This window comes from Blennius ocellaris (genome assembly GCF_963422515.1).
Source record: "Blennius ocellaris genome assembly, chromosome: 15".
In the NCBI taxonomy this organism is placed as follows: domain Eukaryota; kingdom Metazoa; phylum Chordata; class Actinopteri; order Blenniiformes; family Blenniidae; genus Blennius; species Blennius ocellaris.
The window spans coordinates 14,292,628-14,309,904 of NC_137664.1; the positions used below are offsets into that span (position 1 = coordinate 14,292,628).

General features: G+C 40.9%; 1 protein-coding gene across 1 annotated transcript in view; it reads right to left on the reverse strand.

Moving 5' to 3' along the window:
• The window catches only part of rxraa (retinoid X receptor, alpha a), a 123,556-nt gene extending 119,122 nt beyond the window's left edge, over positions 1–4,434 (reverse strand). Inside the window, exon 1 of the mRNA XM_080510132.1 lies at positions 4,121–4,434. Within this exon, the coding sequence (XP_080366258.1) occupies positions 4,121–4,148 (28 nt within the window). The 5' untranslated portion in view covers positions 4,149–4,434. The remainder of the gene's footprint in view (positions 1–4,120) is intronic.
• Between the last annotated feature and the right edge of the window lie 12,843 nt (positions 4,435–17,277).

The window sequence follows — 17,277 nt, forward strand, 5'->3', positions numbered from 1 at the left end:
AATTGAATACATCTCGTGAAGAAACGACAATGAAGCAATGAGCACTTCACCTTGGACTCTCACAACCTGTGGAGGCTGCTCTCAGCCCTGAAGTGCTTCACCATGAACCACAGGTTGGGAGAAATATCCAACCAAAGGGAGACAATCAAAGAAGCAAACGACGAGCTACTGTCTTTAAATGCTTTAAACAACAGACTGGACGCCCACGGCAAATTCCTGGAATGATGGAGCCTATAGGGAGCAAAGGTCAAGGTCTGCGGTGCAAAGTTCAGTGTGGCCGTTATCAATAAAGACCTCCTGCGAGCCAGGAGTGCCTTACGCAAATAATTAACGAGCCTTTGAGTCTCACCACGACACGTGCATCGGAGAGCCTTCCAGCACTTTCTGATTCCTACTATGTTTGGAACACAAACAAGAGCAAGGCTGCAGAGGAGAGAAGAGGCGAACACGACGGGCTGAAATCTGCTGCACTGGCTCACGTGAACCCGGCACTGCTTCTTCTAAGTCATGAAGAATAATTAATGCTGCAGAGCAGACATTTCACGAGCATGAAAATAAATAACACTCCCATCTACAAGCTCACGCCGAGTTCATAATTGAGCATAAATCAGCTTTTCTCTCATATTAGCTTGGCTTGGATGACGGCGTGGGTGAAGGGTGGGAAAGTTTAGGGTGGGCACATCCAAGGCGAGCAAATTTTCTTTGATTTGCTTGAGTTAAAGGCCTCGTGGGTGAGACTGAGGGGGGGGGGAGAAAAGCGAGGGAATGAGAGCTGTCACTTTAAGCCATTAAGTCTCGCTATAAAACTCCTCCAATAAAAATGACAGCTGCAGCCCCTTTTCTCAAGGGGGGGGGGGGGGGGGGTAGCATCACATCGGGAACACAAAACTGAACGGGCCGTAAAAGACAAACTTGGCCAAATGCTTTTTGGCTGTGTAACTCCACCAACGCACGTACATGCACCCCAGCAGAATTACCTTTGTTCCTGAGTTACTGCCAGAGGAGGAATGTACTCTTTAGAAACCCCCCCCCCCCGCACACACCATTTCTCATCAAAGACCATGAACTTCATTGATTTTCAAAACGGGTGTCTGCGAGGTTTAAAATAAAGCACATCCAACTTTTTTAAACAATTGTACAGTTGACATTTCCTCTTGCGGATGAAGTCAGCACCACTTAAAACTAACATTTCTCTCCATTTCTGTTATCTGTTGTGTAGCGCGGCAGAAAATGAAAGCATGTAACAGGTTTAGATTATCGGGTATATATGAAGAAAAAACTTGAAAGGGTTGGAGTTAAGCAATAAATGTGTCTTTAATACTACACACATCAGACACACGTCGCGCCCATCAGAGATTATATGATGGTTGTCATCTTTACGGCACATTTGAGGCCTTTTTTTGAGTTTTGGTAACTTGGTAACTCAGTAACTAAGTATTAAGTCAGAAAGACATAAATTACAAAAACTGCATATTTAAATTAATTGTTTGTTTTTTTTAATTGCCACGTTTTTAACTCTTTCATGAATTGAAGACGTATATAAAAATATTCTCACATGGGAAAGAATAATCAAAATTATTCCAAACTGTTACAACTAACGAGTATAGATTTCACGTTTGTTTGCCTGTGCTCCAGCTAATCTTATCTAATATGCCGGAATCTGTTCATGTGTGCCTTACAGTCAGAATGACATCCCGAGACTCCTGATATGCATAAAGGTTAGAAAAGAAAAAAGAAAATCAATTCAACCAATAAAACCAGACATGTGCAACATTCGTTCACGCTAAATGCGAACATGCTTGCCAAAAATAATCAAACAAATAGAAACTCGACAGTTGACAAAACAAATTTAAAAAGCTTTTCAGCTCAACGCTATTCTAAAACTCTCCCATCCTGTCAGAGCCACACTGTTTATTTCACTGACAGACTGTCACGTTCAGCCTCATAACTCCCTGACAAAAGGACACACTCTCCTTTCAATGTCATCGCTTCAGTCTTCATAGCTTAATGTCAGGCAAGAAGTGGGAAGGGATAGTGGGATCGGGAAGCACATCAGTGTACAGAGCGCACGGTGCCAAAGGAGTGGTGTCGTCATCACGGCCAACAAGCGATCTATAACTGTAAAAATGTACTCTGTGTCAGTTCAAACAGTTGCATGTCAGAATTTCTAATGCAGCTCGACAGATAATTACACTGAGTAAGCGGGTAATCGATAAATTCAAGGACTTTGCAGATAGCGACGTCCTTGAAGTGGCCAATTAACAATAAGAAGCCGGAGTGGAACCCTTGCTGGAGCAAGTTTAAATATAAATAGTGATTTAAAGAGCGGCAGATTAGGGCTATGGGCAATGAAAAAGCTGCTGATACAGCATGTGGTGTGGCTCAGAGTGAGGAGGGAGAAAAAAAAAAAAGAGATGGTAAAAGTGCTCCTGCTCATTTAAACAGCTAAGTGTTTAGCCATACACCAGCCACTTGCAGATAAGACTTCACTCTCTCTAGACATATGCCGTCATGGGCCGCTACTCAAGAGCACATTTCCGCGGCGGACTGGAACTTGAATCACTTTCAGCGTGGACACACAATACGTTGCACCTGTAATAACAGCCTGTCAGTGTGTACGAGTAACGCTGGTGGTTTAAAGCGTTTTTCTGGGAAGCCACATGAAGGGCGTTGTGGCGACGGTGTCAGCAAGCAGAACAGAGGAGGAAGGAGGGGGGGGGGGGGGGGGGGGGGTGCTGTAACAGAAGAAAAGAGTGCACCGGCATCTCAGAAGTCCCTGTGAATCTCCTCGGTGCGTCCAGGGGCAGCTGATGATATGTGTAGAGGTGTAACATGACGCCCCCATGAAAGAGCAACAGACACAATAAGGAGGGAAAGAGAAGGGGGGGCAGCTCTGGACTGATCTCTGCTGCAAGGGGACAAGGGTCCACATTGTTCACTTTGCACAAACTTACAGTAGCTATTGACATTAATGATTTACAGTGGGCCTGTCCTCATGTCTGTTTAAGATGGGAATTAAAACAGTTTAATATAAAATAAAAATTATAAAATTAGAAGACTAAAATATATCAGGAAATTGTTTTTTGCTAACATATACTGTAGTGAGTGGCTCTTTTTAAAACCCCACAGATGTCTTTATAGATTTCCTACAAAGGGCTACTTCTGGGAGCAAAAACGCCAGGGGTGAAATGTAAAATGATTTGTTCCCAAAAGCAGATATTTGCCCTAAACTCAACAAGTCTCATGTCTTCTTGAAGTTCTCACACACCTGTATCACCTGTACGCAACCACAGGGACATAAAGCAAACTAACTCCTGCACACACTGTACTCAATGCATGGGAAGGCTATCAAAAAACAAAAACAAAAAAACGTGCAAGATTTCCACCTAACTTGCAAATAAATAATTACATTTAGCTTAAAGTTTAACAAGAACACGTGAAAAAACAAAAACAAAAAGTGTTTAGTCAAAGTTTTTTGGTTTTTTTTTTTGAGCATTTCGATCTGTCTTCACTTAATCGCCACGTCACTTTAATTTATAGGCTGAACGTATGTGCGCGCACTTTTACGCAAAACAACATAACCAAAAAGGTTTTGGTGGTTTTTCGAGTGCATATGCGTGCTGCTCGTTTGCGGCTGCTTCTAACACGTGAACGCACAGCTTCACCTCGGATAACACTTTAACTTACGCAACGTTTAGAAAAATGTGTGCAGAAATGTGCAAAGTTGGGACAAGTAGGTAAACGCGGCGCGGCGCGGCGCAGCCTCCTGCGCGCGGAGCGCAGCGGTGTCACTCCGTATCAAAGCCAAATGTCATCAGCTCAAATGGCTGCATTAGATATGCAACACGGCGGACGTATATGAGGCTCTGGTTTCATTGGAACTGCACGAGAATAAAAACAAAAAAACAAAAAAAAACTGTGGAAGACAAAATCAACCGGAGCGCGTAAACAAGCGCCCCAAAAATATAAACGTGTTTGGGCAACTCGCTCCATGCGCTGTCAAAAAAAAAAAAAAAGAAAGAAACAGGAGGACACGTTTCACACAAACGTCCCGAGAAAGGGGGGAAAGTGCTATCAAAACCAGCAGCGAAAGGCTTTGTCATTAAACAAACAAACTTACCCAATGACAGGAATGGTTTGGTTTCCATGTCCGACTCGGTAGGTTAGCTCATGCCAGCTGAGACTATCGCGTTTGGGAGTTTTTCCTCACGGGGCGGCTCGTTCAGGCAGACCAGACCCGGACCGGAGCGCAGCTGCCGCCGCTGCCGCTCTCTGTCTCTCTCTTCCTCTCTGCCTCTCTTCCTCTGCCGCCCGGGGATCTCTCACGCAAACAGTCGGCTCTGAGCGGCAAAAGTGACAGGTCGGTGTGTGTGATCGCCTCAGAAGATAACCTAATGTTTCTACCTCTGTTTGCTCACTCAGCTGCTGCGCTCACACTCCTCTCCCCTCTCTCTCTCTCTCTCTCTCTCTCTCTCTCTCTCTCTGTACAACAACTCCAACTACTGGATCTGCTCTGCAAAAGGGACCATTGCAGGGGGTACTCCCACCGACGCGCGCCGCGGCTGCAGCGACGCCACACATCGGAGCTGCAGGCGTCTTGATAACTTTCAAATCTCCCAAACACGCATACACAAAACAAAAGCAATTGTGCATTTCATCCCAGGCCGTTAGACGTCTGCACCTTTCCTCGAGGTAGGGGTTTGAGCCCTTCCAGCTGAGCAGCAGCTACCTACTCCTTTTCAGTGCTTATCTCTTGTTATTTTAACCTGGTCACATGTGTTGAACCAGGGCTGTTGGCTCAGCACAAAGATTTTTCAACTGTCTTTGCTCACCACTGGAGAAATGAGCCGATCCAGTTCTGCCACACAGTGTTTTTGAGGTTTTGTGGGAAATTGCATTGGCGCCTTTTCCAAGAAAAAAACCCATTCCTCACCTAAATGGTAGATTTCTGGGAGAAAGTCACACATTTCAGATCGTCATAAAAACTAGGCAAACTCTCTGACATCGTGTAATCTCTACATTTAGTAAAGACAACTACAACTTTAGGGCGACTATGGCTCACTTGGTAAAGGTCTTAAAGTTTCAAAGCCTTAAGACGATTCCCCGTCTCGCTCTGTTGAAGTGTCCTTGGGCAAGACACGAAATTGCTCCCGATTAAGCACTTGGTGTGGCAGCCGTCACCACCGGAGAGTGCGTTTGCTGAATAGTGTAAACTGCTTTGAAACTGCAAAACCAGTGAAATGTACTTAAGTGCAGCCAAGTCCATTCCCCCAATTATCAACACTACTAATTTTTTCAATATTACCAGTATTGACCTCCACAAAGCAACATACCATTGACTCCCGCACATGGGAAAGTCTTACCCTACTTGCAAAAAACAAAGATGTACAAAACAAACACATAAAATACTAATTACTGATATGAGTTGCTTTTTTTGTGTGCATGTTTGTTACTTGCAGTGTTAAACACAGTTTTAAGAAAAGAGGATGTGGCAGTCGATCTGTTTCCTCATTTGAAATGTCGTTTGAGACGCATTTTGGCTATTTAGAATTATTGTAATGTTTCAAAGAAACAGGAACCCCTTTGTAATAAACCCCTGTTAATCCAGATTTATTATGTTTAATGAATAGACACTTGGACAGCTAGTAATCGTCATAGCAAATTGTGATTCCCTCCAAAAGAAACAACACAAATGGGTACTGGCATTACTTTGATCTCTTACTTATTTATTATAAGTTTTTTTTTTCTTTCTTAAACTTGTAAGAGCATTTATGTTTAGATAAATGTAGTCCAACGTAGTCATTTTTTACTTAAAATATAATCTAGACCTTGTAGTCAAATAAATAAGCAGACAGCAATTGAACATTGACACTCAAAGCTTTAAAGGGAAGCTGGACAGTTTTCAAGGTTTTCTTTGGGTTTGGATGAGCTGGCATCTACTTGTCATGTATTTATTTTCATAGTTATCTGCTCACGGAGCAGCACATTCCAGCACATTCCAGCAGATTCCAGGCAGTAGCTACCCAGATATTGAGTTGAGGCTGGTGTCAATTGACAGATGTGGCAAGTCAAAGGGTTCCTGGAAGTTTTTTTTTTTTTTTTTTAAATTGTTTCAGAGATCTGATGACCCATCAGATCGGAATCGCATCCAAAATTAAATTGGGTATCGCAGCTTAATATCAGTCATGTGTGCGCATCTTGGGATTGTGTAAAACAAAACAGAAACTTCAATGTTTCGCCCAGAACCTCTCCAAAAAATGTCTGCTCATGTTTTTGAATTTGTGCTGTGATTCGCATAAATGTGGAGAAATAAAAACTATAAATTTATTGCACATGCATACACAAGCTTGGGGCAGATTTACAAAACCTGCCCTTGGGCTATAATTGCAGCAAGCACCAGCATGCTCATTTGCATAATTCTTTCTCACACCAATGTCGATCATTTCTTATATTTTTGTGATTGTATTGTTTGGACCATGCAAGTTTGTTTGATTAGTGTCACACACGCCTTGTTCTGATCAAAACAAGTTGAACACTCGATCCCTCAACACTGAACAAGACAACAATTTCTCCTTCTAGGTCCAGATTACAGGAGAACACCTGGCATGGAGGAGAGCTTTGCATGTTTCCCTATGCAGAGCATACAGGAGTGATGTAGGGTATCGCTCACACCTCCTCCAGCCACCCTCAAGGCCCCAGTGATGAGCCTACTCCTATTAGAAACTTGAAGGTGTTCGCCACATTTGTACTGAGGCGAGATACATAATTAATGCAATGCATGGCACATCAAAGATCAAAGGCAGTTGTGCAGGAAAAAAAAAAGAGAGAAAAATGTAATCTGACTGGGCACCGATTCAAGGTGTGTGCGCATGTGTGAAAGAGGGTGTGTAGTGTGTGTGTGTTTTATAGATGTACAGATGGTAGAAGAGATAAAATGGATGATTATCTTTTGATCAGGAGCGGGTCCATATAATGTTAGGGTCAAGGGGGTATTCAAAAGTGACAGCAACGAAGGCTCGTGGACACTTTTTAATAGTTTTGTGTTAATATATCTTCATATTGCTTTTGTTGCCTCTGCTAAGTCTTTTTTTTTGTTGTTTTTGTAAAGATGTAGAGTATGACTTCTTCGCTTTCCACTGCCAAGAATCATAATAGGTTGAAAGTGTCTGCATGGATACTTAGTTCTCTTTAACATGTGATTTTTCAGCAGAGTTGGTAAGCTGTTCAACTGAAACCTAAGCAGCTTAAGTGGTACAAAACAAGAACATTATTTCAGCATTAATGCAAAAGTTACAGTGTGACCTTTTTTTTTTTCAAACATAATGAAACACATTCAAAATAAATATTACACAGTCCCTGTACAGTGGAAAGTTTGAGTTTTTTTCACTTTCCATAATAAAAGAACAAGTGGCAGTCACTTAGAATCAAAGATAATTGATTATTATAATATAATAATATCACCATATAATCTCTATTCATGTTTTTGAGAGGGAAAAAGTAATTTTATACCTTGTCAATGTAAACGGATCAATCAGATGTGAGAGTGATAACCTTAAATGAGACAATCAGTTGGGCAAAAACTCATTGGCGGGTGAGAGACTGGACGTTTTAGGTTGGTTCGGGAGCTTGTTTTGCCTGCAGGGGACTTTGCTTTGTAATATAAAACAGACACAGTCTTTACTCACACCTTAAACAGGCTGATTCCTTCACCAATTCTCTCAACCTCTCACAACACAAAGACATTTAATCCTCAACTTGGGCCATGATTAATAGCATGCTGACCTTTCACCCCCATCCAGTCAAATTCTCTGGAGGCTGTTTTGGCTCTCCTTCATAGCTCACACCTCTGCTCCCAAAGGCTTCGACTCCACACTTCCCTCTAATATTGCGATATCTTCTTGGCTCCGTTCTTTTGCTTCTAACCTTTCTGTTTCTGTTTCTCCACTGCAATGTGTTTGGGCCTCAGGGGATGTGAGACCACCGCTGTTACGATACACTGCTATGGTTGCTTTGACAGCACACACACACACCCCTCCTCCTCCTCTTCCCCCACCGCCTCCTCCTCCTCATCTCTCTCCCTCTCTTAAAGTGGGTGATAAATGAGACAAGGGCCTTTTGGTCTCCTTTGTACTTTGACCATTCACAACAGGCTCATTCGTAAAAGTTATTATGGCCTCCTTTCATTGGCAATGACAATGGTTTCCAGCCATGAGGAATGTACACAAAGATATGGGGTATGATTATTTTTCTTCCTTTTAATAGTTGGGTAAACACACAATAAGCAATTTGAATGCTAAGTTATAGGCTGGGTGAGTTGAACCAATCATGGAGTTAAGAGACCCCACACAAAGTAGATGCATCTCAAAATAGAGATTTGATTTTTGCAGTTTGTACTTTTTATATTGTCATACGACTAAGAAATAATTACATGAAAGTCAAACTATCATAACATTAATTATATTAGCCAGTGCTAGCTATCACTATTTACTGTGTAAAACCGTAAAATTACTTTTATTTCATTTTTTCAGATTTCTGGATTGAAAATATTGCCAATCAGAGCAAATCCAATTTATATTGCAACACTCCTGGGTGAAAAAAACCCAAAAGAAACTTGTGTATGTATAGGCTGTCACATTCTGAATAAACAGTTACCAAAATATGTTGTCATTTAAAAAAACAAAAAACAAAATTGAAACACATTTTTAACAGTCTGGCATTATAGCTAGTCCACACAGAAACAAAAATGGTACACAAAAGTACCAGACTTGTAATGCAGACATCAAAAACAGAAACATGATGGAGGTTAAACAAGAGGCAGAGCTATGATGTCCAAGATACATTTCCAGTGAGAACCATTGTATGAGCCAATTAAAAAAAACAACCAAAAAACACACACAAAAACCCCCAAAACTATTCTCTTCTCCCATCTGCCTGCTTTGTGTGACACGCGTCTGATTAAAAACAAAAACATAACCAAAAAAACAAACAAACAAACATGTGGATACCAATAAACCCATCTTTGTGTGGGTGGGGTTTTGAAACCTCTTGGTCTGCATGGTTCACATACTCACTGTCGAATCTCTTCAAACTTTCCAAATGAACACGTCTACATACGATGTATGTAAACAAAAAAAAGTCTGTACTGAAATTAAAGGAAAATAAAAGGAAAATCATTTTCCAAAACAGCTGGCTTGCACTGAATGAGATGAAATCTGAAAGGATGAACTTTTCCGTTCTGACACTCGCTGGCGCATTATAAATTAATCGGATCGCTTGAATTGAGTGAAATACCTCAGAAGTCATTTGAGACTTTTTCCAGAATGTTTGCTAAGATTTCATCAACTCTTTAAACATAAGACACGCACTATGCTACATTTCCAAGCCTTCCATTGGTCTGTTTTGAGGGATCAATGGCTACATTGATTTAAACGGATCAAAAACCCATTTCCCTGTACAGTTTTCCAAATGTCAGAATTCAATTATTTCCTACAAAGTGACTCGAACCCCAATGTCGCATGTTACAAAATCACAGGAGTATTCTTGTTGAAACAAAAGCTGACGTGGTTCTCTCCAGGCAGCAGTGCCATGTTCTTTTCAAATCTGATTCCACTTAAATGTGACTACTTGATTGAGGATTTTGAGCTCATTAGGCCATTCTGCGTAGGTGTTCAGCATTGTCTGCCCCAAGGGAAGGTCTTGATCGTCACAGCCCCGAGTTCACATTCCTTAACCCCCGGGGTCAGGGCTTTTGTCTGAGGATAGCACTGAGGCAACTTCCCCTGCGGAAATCAACAAGAGCTGACACACCAAACGCTGGAGACGCACACAGGGGCAGGAAGAAGCAGCACCACACACAGTGAGGCAGATACATGCTCTCTGCTATCTTGTCTGGAAAACAAGCAAGCTGGAAGGACAGATTCTTAGAGAGAGCGTGTGTTCACTTCCTCATAACTATGCTGTTTTCCTTGGGATACGTCCTGGAATCTAAAACACGTTTCCTCAGTGAGTTGGTGACTCGAAGCCGTCTGTCACTATGGACCGACTATGACCCACAAAACAGTTAAAACAAGGTGCTCAACAATTTAGGCCAGATTGATCACCGTGGATGCAGATCAGGGTCCATATGGTACTCTACATAACACAAGTTTGAAACCAGCAGAAAAGAAAAACAAAGATGACCAAATAGGACAAAGCCACTCACAAGACATTCACAAGCCATTTCACTGAAAGCCTCTATATTTTCCACTATGTCATTCTTTGAATCCCCAAAACAAACATGAACATATCAACCTACCAAAGACACATTTCAGAAATATTTTCCGGTTTCCAATGGCATACATACAATGCACATTTTACCCCATATACAAGTCTTTAAGCTTGTGCTCCTCCATTTCTACAGATACAGTTCATTTCACAAGGGTAGATAAGAGCTTTGTGGATGTCTGTCCATTAAATCCAACTGATGCAGGGAGAGAATCCAGGCACCAGGCCAAGAAAATGTAGTTTAAAACAAAAAAAAAAAGAAGAAGAGCTGAGCATATTCTGCTATGGGCTGTTATCAATACTAAACATTACATCAGCTGTATCACTGACTCTTCAAGCTGGGGTTTTGAATGCTGCCATAGGCAGATGAGACTCCCTTGATGGGATCGTCTGAAGCTCAGGCATGCATCATTCTTTAATATCATATTAAAGTGGAATTGGCTACATTCAAACAGACACAGCGATAAATCTCGACAGCCCTTGGCAGAACTGGTTTTATCACAGAGGGGAGAATCACCCTCCCTGAAGAGCATCATCTTCGTACCTGCGATTGAGTCCAGCGTTATTGCACCATGATGGAGCCACTGAGCCGCCAGAGCTGACAGATTGAGAGGGTGAAATACGGCCACAGAAAGGGTTGAAGGTGTAGTCAAATTGCTCTTTTTGTTTTCTCTCGGCTTGAGGATGAATGCAACTGATTTAAATGTTCACAATGGCTTTTTATTCTTCTCTGCTGGAAAATGCCTGAAAAGAAATTAGATTATGTTCTGAGAAAATAACTGAACACCCTTTTTTTTGTAATCATCCAAACCCTGAACCAAAGACGTATGAAGTGTCACCTTCAGGATGTCTATTTTCCTTCAACAGTCCTTCAAAACCGAATGGAAGACTGGAGTCTTATCTCTGTGTGCAGAAACCTGGAATACAACCACATGATCTGTTTTCTTGTCAAGCACCTGAGTTTAATAATGTCTATTGTCTACTTCAAGCCTGTTTCCACACAGATGTACAAGTCTGTGTTCAAAATACAGCAGAATCATCAATTGGAGAACAAAAGACCAGCATCCAAACTGGGGTTTTCTCGAGGATCATTTCTAATCTTAAGACTGTGTCTGAATGTAAATGACAATATAGACATTTTAAAAAAGAAGACATTATTCTGGTACAGTATATAAAAAAATGAAATATTAAGACAATTGAAAGAGCAATTTTTCTAAAACAAAATCATTTTATTTGATATGTCAATTTTCTTTGCCAACATTTTGGCTAATTACAGGGAATTTGCAATTCAGCTTGACCAGAACATTTTGACTTTAAACTTCAAATTACATTAGAGCTTTTAAAGAAATACAATAAGTTCGTTTGAGACACTGGATTTTGACTCCTTAATTTATATGGATATTTTCCCTTTTCGGTTATTATTTATAACATATCTCAAATATGTGTTTACAATTATGTTATTCATTACATGCTTACCATTTGGAACTTTAATTTGAAAAATTGGATTCCAACTGGATTCCTTTTCTTTTCTTTCTTTTTTTTTTTTTTAAATGACATATCAGTCCAACCACAACGCTGCATCATGGATTAGTCTGTAGTTGGATTGCAGTGCTTGCTGTGGCTGTGTAGTCCAATCCTTGACTGGCAGGATCTGGTTCATTTGCTGCATATGTACATGTTGGCATGGGAGCTGGCAAAACATTTCTAAGATGAGCCAGAACAAGCTTTCTTAATACGTAAATATTTTGCCAAATAAAGAGGCCTGCATCCTAAACTTAGACGAAACAGGCATTAGAGATTTACACCACAGAGAATCTGCTCAGCTTTGTCTAATATGATAAACTACTGTATATTCTTTTATTTAAATTTTTTCCCCCTTTCCTAACAACTATGGTATAGGATGTAAGACATAGCGCCAGTAGTAAATGGTAAAAACAAGTGTAAAACTTTTCAAATGGCATGTTTTAACATTTAATGGGCTGTAACGCTCAGAGGAGCCTGCACATATCAGTCACTTGATTTGTCCTGAGTGAGTTCCCTTCTCGACTGTACAGTACAGCTGGGAGAGAGTGCGACACTGTTGGACTTCAGCTGGGTAAACACTCCCCCGCCGAGGCCAGAGATCTTGTGTACACACAGGGCACAGCACACGTTCAAGCGAAGGGGGTGGGGGGCTCACAGCCGTGCAGCACGGAGGATGGATGGTCCAACCAGGCCAAAGTCCACGTGGGCACGGCAGCGCAAGTACGACAAGAGAACACCCCCATCTGCTGAAACCATCAATCTCAGATGATCCGGCTTGGTTTCAGGTTGAGGCTGCAAGCGGCTCCACGCCTCTTCCTTCTTTGCACACACAAACACACGCTCGCAACGATGCGGCATGCTGCACGTTAAGCGATCCCCAGACCGCCTGCGAAGGAAATAGACTCAACGGTGCTTGAAAAGGGACAGAGAGTCATTTCAGTGAGAGGAACATTAGAGTGAAGTGGAGTAACAGGACACCTCTTCTGTGGCTTCCTGCACACTCACCTACCGAGCAGCGCTGACAGTCTCGCACAAACACACACACCCGCAAGAGACCGCTGCTAATAATAAACCTCAGTGAGTCAAATGAGACTCAAACACTGATGGAGTTAATATATTTTCATTTGACAAAATCAAAGTCATTTTTCCTGCGCTTGAAAGGTGGCCCGTGGAGATCGCACTGCGAGGGTTTATTTCATGTGTGTGGCCCACTTAACGCAGGGGATAGAGAGAGAACCAATGAGGCTATTTGTCAGTGTTAACCCTCCTCACAGGAGCTCATGTTGCCCTAATTGTATTTATCGCCTTCATTTTTTACAGCGTTCAGAGAATATTTTACACTCTTGATTCCAAAGGGGGAAACGTATTGGATAATAGCGATAAATGTGTATCACCACAATGTGAAGCTTTCTTTCATAACTCATCAACAACTTGGGAACTTTTTTTGTTGTTTTTATGGGGGCAATTTTTTTTAGACAACCTCAACTTAAATCTGTCTTTTGTCGAATCACAGCTCATTTCAGTGATCAAATTGAATGAAAAATGTCATCTATATTTGTTCAGGGCTGTTCTTCATTCATAAATCTTGATTACAGCCAACTTAACCAACAAAGAAGTGTGGGAGACTCCCACTGCCTTCATATCTATGGGACTGATAAGAACTGGCTACTGCAAATTAAATGGTCTGTTAACTTGAAGCAGGTAGATTGACAGTAAATCATTGGCTTTTTTTTTTTTTTTTTTTAAACCAACCAGCAGCAATTAGACAAATAACAAAATGAGGAGTACGACTAACATTTTCCCTGAAAAGATTTTGGCCTTCACCCAAAAAAAAAAAAAAAAAAAGCCCGTTGACCCTGAGCCAATCAAGACAACTGACTGTCATTATGTGTATAATATGTTTGATGCAGGTCTGGCTCCAGCTGCACACTAAACTCCTGAAACATGTTTTATTATTGAGACTTAAAAATGTAAACCTCTGTGTGGCCTTGGCACAAGTGAAAGTTCTTCAGTGAAGTTTGGTGTAGCTTACACAATCCGCGGTGGATATAAAGTTGAAGAAAAATCAAGCAAAACATGGAAAGAAAAACACATTTCCAGAACTTTTCATCCATAAAAACAGCTCTATCTTGTCAGCAGACTACTGGAGGTCCGCCCTTCCTTCACATATTATCTGCTTGTGAACTGCGAGCACGGTGCTGACTGTGTTTGTGTGTGTGTGTGTGTGTGTGTGTGTGTGTGTGTGTGTGTGTGTGTGTGTGTGTGTGTGTGTGTGTGTGTGTGTGTGTGTGCGTGTGTGTGCGTGTGTGTGTGTGTGTGTCTGAGCCACACTCTCGCTGTGATTTACAGCGCCTCTCACACTCTCCCCTTCTGTCTGCTGGTCAACTGCCACGGTGAAGGCGGCTACAACGGACGGCTACGGAGCACCATAAATCTGAACACTTCCTACCACTGTCTCCCACTTCAAGGGGAAGCCTGTCCTGTTGCAAACATGATTAACCCTCTTCCTCTCAGTACACAACCCCCTGCACACAGCCGCCATCCTCTACCCCCCCACAAGAGGCCCTGCCACAAGGAAAAACAGGGCCTCCTTCACACCTCCGAGGCAAGAGACCCTTCAGATTTACCATTCCTTTCCAAGACAGGAAACAACTAATGAAGTATAACCTTGGCTGTGAGTGTAAGATAAAAGTAAAACTTAAAAAGTGAAATATTTAACTCTATTGAAAAAAAAAAAGATAAAATGATGTATGTGTAGATAGAGTATTTTTTGTGTCAATTGTTTCAATATATCTATTCATATCCCAAATATTCCAAACCAAAAGAAATGTTGAAATGACTAATTCCACTGTGGATGTTCTAACAGCTGTGCACAAACGTATGTATCATATTTATTGGTGTCTTTCAGATGTAGCATAAATCTTCATCTTCATTTCTCTTCAAATAACTTTGATTCAATTACACCATGGGATACTCGAAACAAAATACTGCAAACAAATAAAGATGAATCAAAAAAAGATCCTCAATGCATAATAAACAATAACTGCAAATTATTTATATGGTGTAAAACAATGCTATGTCTGCATATTTGATTATTATGAGACAATTTTGGAGGGGTCACGCAGTTGTGAAAGCGAGAGCTTAAGCCCAGCCACTTTATGATCAGTGAGCTGTTGGTTTGACGACACAGGTTGCATTGGAATGTGGTGATGATCACCCTTTTCCTCCAGCAAAGAGGTCCCTCATTGGATTCCAGACTTAAGGGCCTTTTCTATGTGGAGTTTGGATGTTGTCTCTGTATTTACGTGGGTTTTATCTGGATACTCCAACTTCCTCCCGAAGTCCAAAAAATATGTATACAAGGCATTTTGAGACTGAAACAATAGCCAAGCATGAGACTGTTTAAAACAAAGGATCAGACTGATCATTGTCAGCAAGTATAGGGATGAAGGTCGATGATGATTCTATATGGGTTTGTTTTACATGATAAAAAAAATACTGTACAAAGATGGATGTTGATATATTGTTATGTAGTTGTTTGGGTGTGAACATGTATCTTGAAGGGTTGCACTGTCTGAATGAATGTGTATGAATGGAGAACTTAAATGTATTAGTTAAATGATAATTATATAAGTATTGACTATTGGAGAATATTGGAGTATTGATGACTTGGTGCCTGTTGCCACCAGATAAGATATAACGTAAGTGCAACACAATCACCACAATCTCCAGCAGTATAGTTCCATCTGTTCATGCAAATATTTTAACATATAGAACATGATTCAACATGAGAGCATGTATTGCAATTGTGATATGGAGATTTCAAATGCATTGCATATTTGCAATACATATATTGTGTAGCCCTATTTGCAATCTTACATAGATCAATATAATTTAAATTATGCATCAAGAGCATATCCATCCACATATCCATCAACATAGATCATCTAGTATATTTAGAAAATTGTTTGTTTATAGCATTCCTTTAACTACACTATGCTTCGGCATGCTCAGCTATTGAAAATGTTTGAGAACAGATGGTTGGAGAGAAGGGGAAAAAAAGTCATAGAACTGCAGACTGAATTTTGAATATGGTGTTGAACCCATGAATGCTGCATGTAAATAAATACTGAAAGAAATGAAATATAAACAAAGCAGTTCATCCACAGAGTTACAGTATTCATCCCTGTCAATATGCTCAGTATAAAAGCTAAATGCTTTTTTTAAGTTCTTATGAAATGTCTCTCCTCTCCCAATGACAAAGTATGAAAAAAAAAAAAAAAAAACTTTTCAAAAGGCTTTCCAACCACAAAAGATTTGTTCAAGATGAGTGAGACGATAGTCCCAGGCCAGCATGCCAATTTGCAGCTTAGTAAGGAAGTTTGCTTGGTGCTGGGAGGTTGTCAGAGGAGGAATGGAGACGTGTTGTCATTGAGCTGCCCGAATACATCTATGAAATTTTAGATGGAGAAGGAGTAGCGGGGGGAGGTGGCGGGTGGAGGGGTGCTGTCAGCAAGGGAGCGGGTGTCGCAGTGAACTGGGGCAGCAGACAAGCTGAAGCCCCATCCTGTACAGTCTGCCCTGGCCCAGACAACACACACACACACACACGCACGCACGCACGCGCGCACGCACACACACACACACAAAAATAGACACATAACTAATGCTAACTATCTCTCCACCTGCCTGCAGATAGATGTTGCACATCTGAGCGTGTGCACAAACCCACTTGCACACTCATTATTCATGGAGAAACACACACAGATGCTTGATCTTCTCGCTGTCAGTCAGGCTTTTATTCTGGGTTCCAGCCGAGGACACTGATGTAAGGCTTTTTTTTATTTTGTTTGGGGTTTTTTTTAAACTTCATATGGCCAATCAAGCTGTGCCAGTCAGAGACCTTTATGAATTGATGTAGCATGAAGAAAAAAATATATTTGACTACTCATGACAAGTGGTAGTGCTGTTGCACTGAATAATAAGTCGTTATGTAATTTTTGACAATTTTGACATGGAGTGTTAAATTTCTTCCCTCAATGAATGGTGATCGCAACTATTACCTGAGTATTACAAATTATTTGTTATTTTCATGAAATACTATCCTTTTTTTGAAGCAGTTTAAAAACATAATGCAATATATCCTACAATAACTATTTGTCCATGAATAAATGCAATATATATCATCTGAGAGTCTGAATTCATGTGATTAGTCAGATTAGTCAAATAATTGAAAGTATGCTTCCACTTACAGTATCTTATTTGAGTTCCTGGAATATATTGAGTTTAAATACATTGTTTCCAGGTGCACTACAATAACTCCCACAGTGTTGCACAGTGCAAAGTGCAACATTTTTGTTTCGTCAATTCGGAATTTAGGCCCCGTTTCGACCACAATGTTTTCAAGTGTATAGGGAAAACTTTCCTTGGCTTTTGGGAGTCACTTTACACAACAATGGTGCCCGGAGCCACTGAAAGTGCAACTTTTTG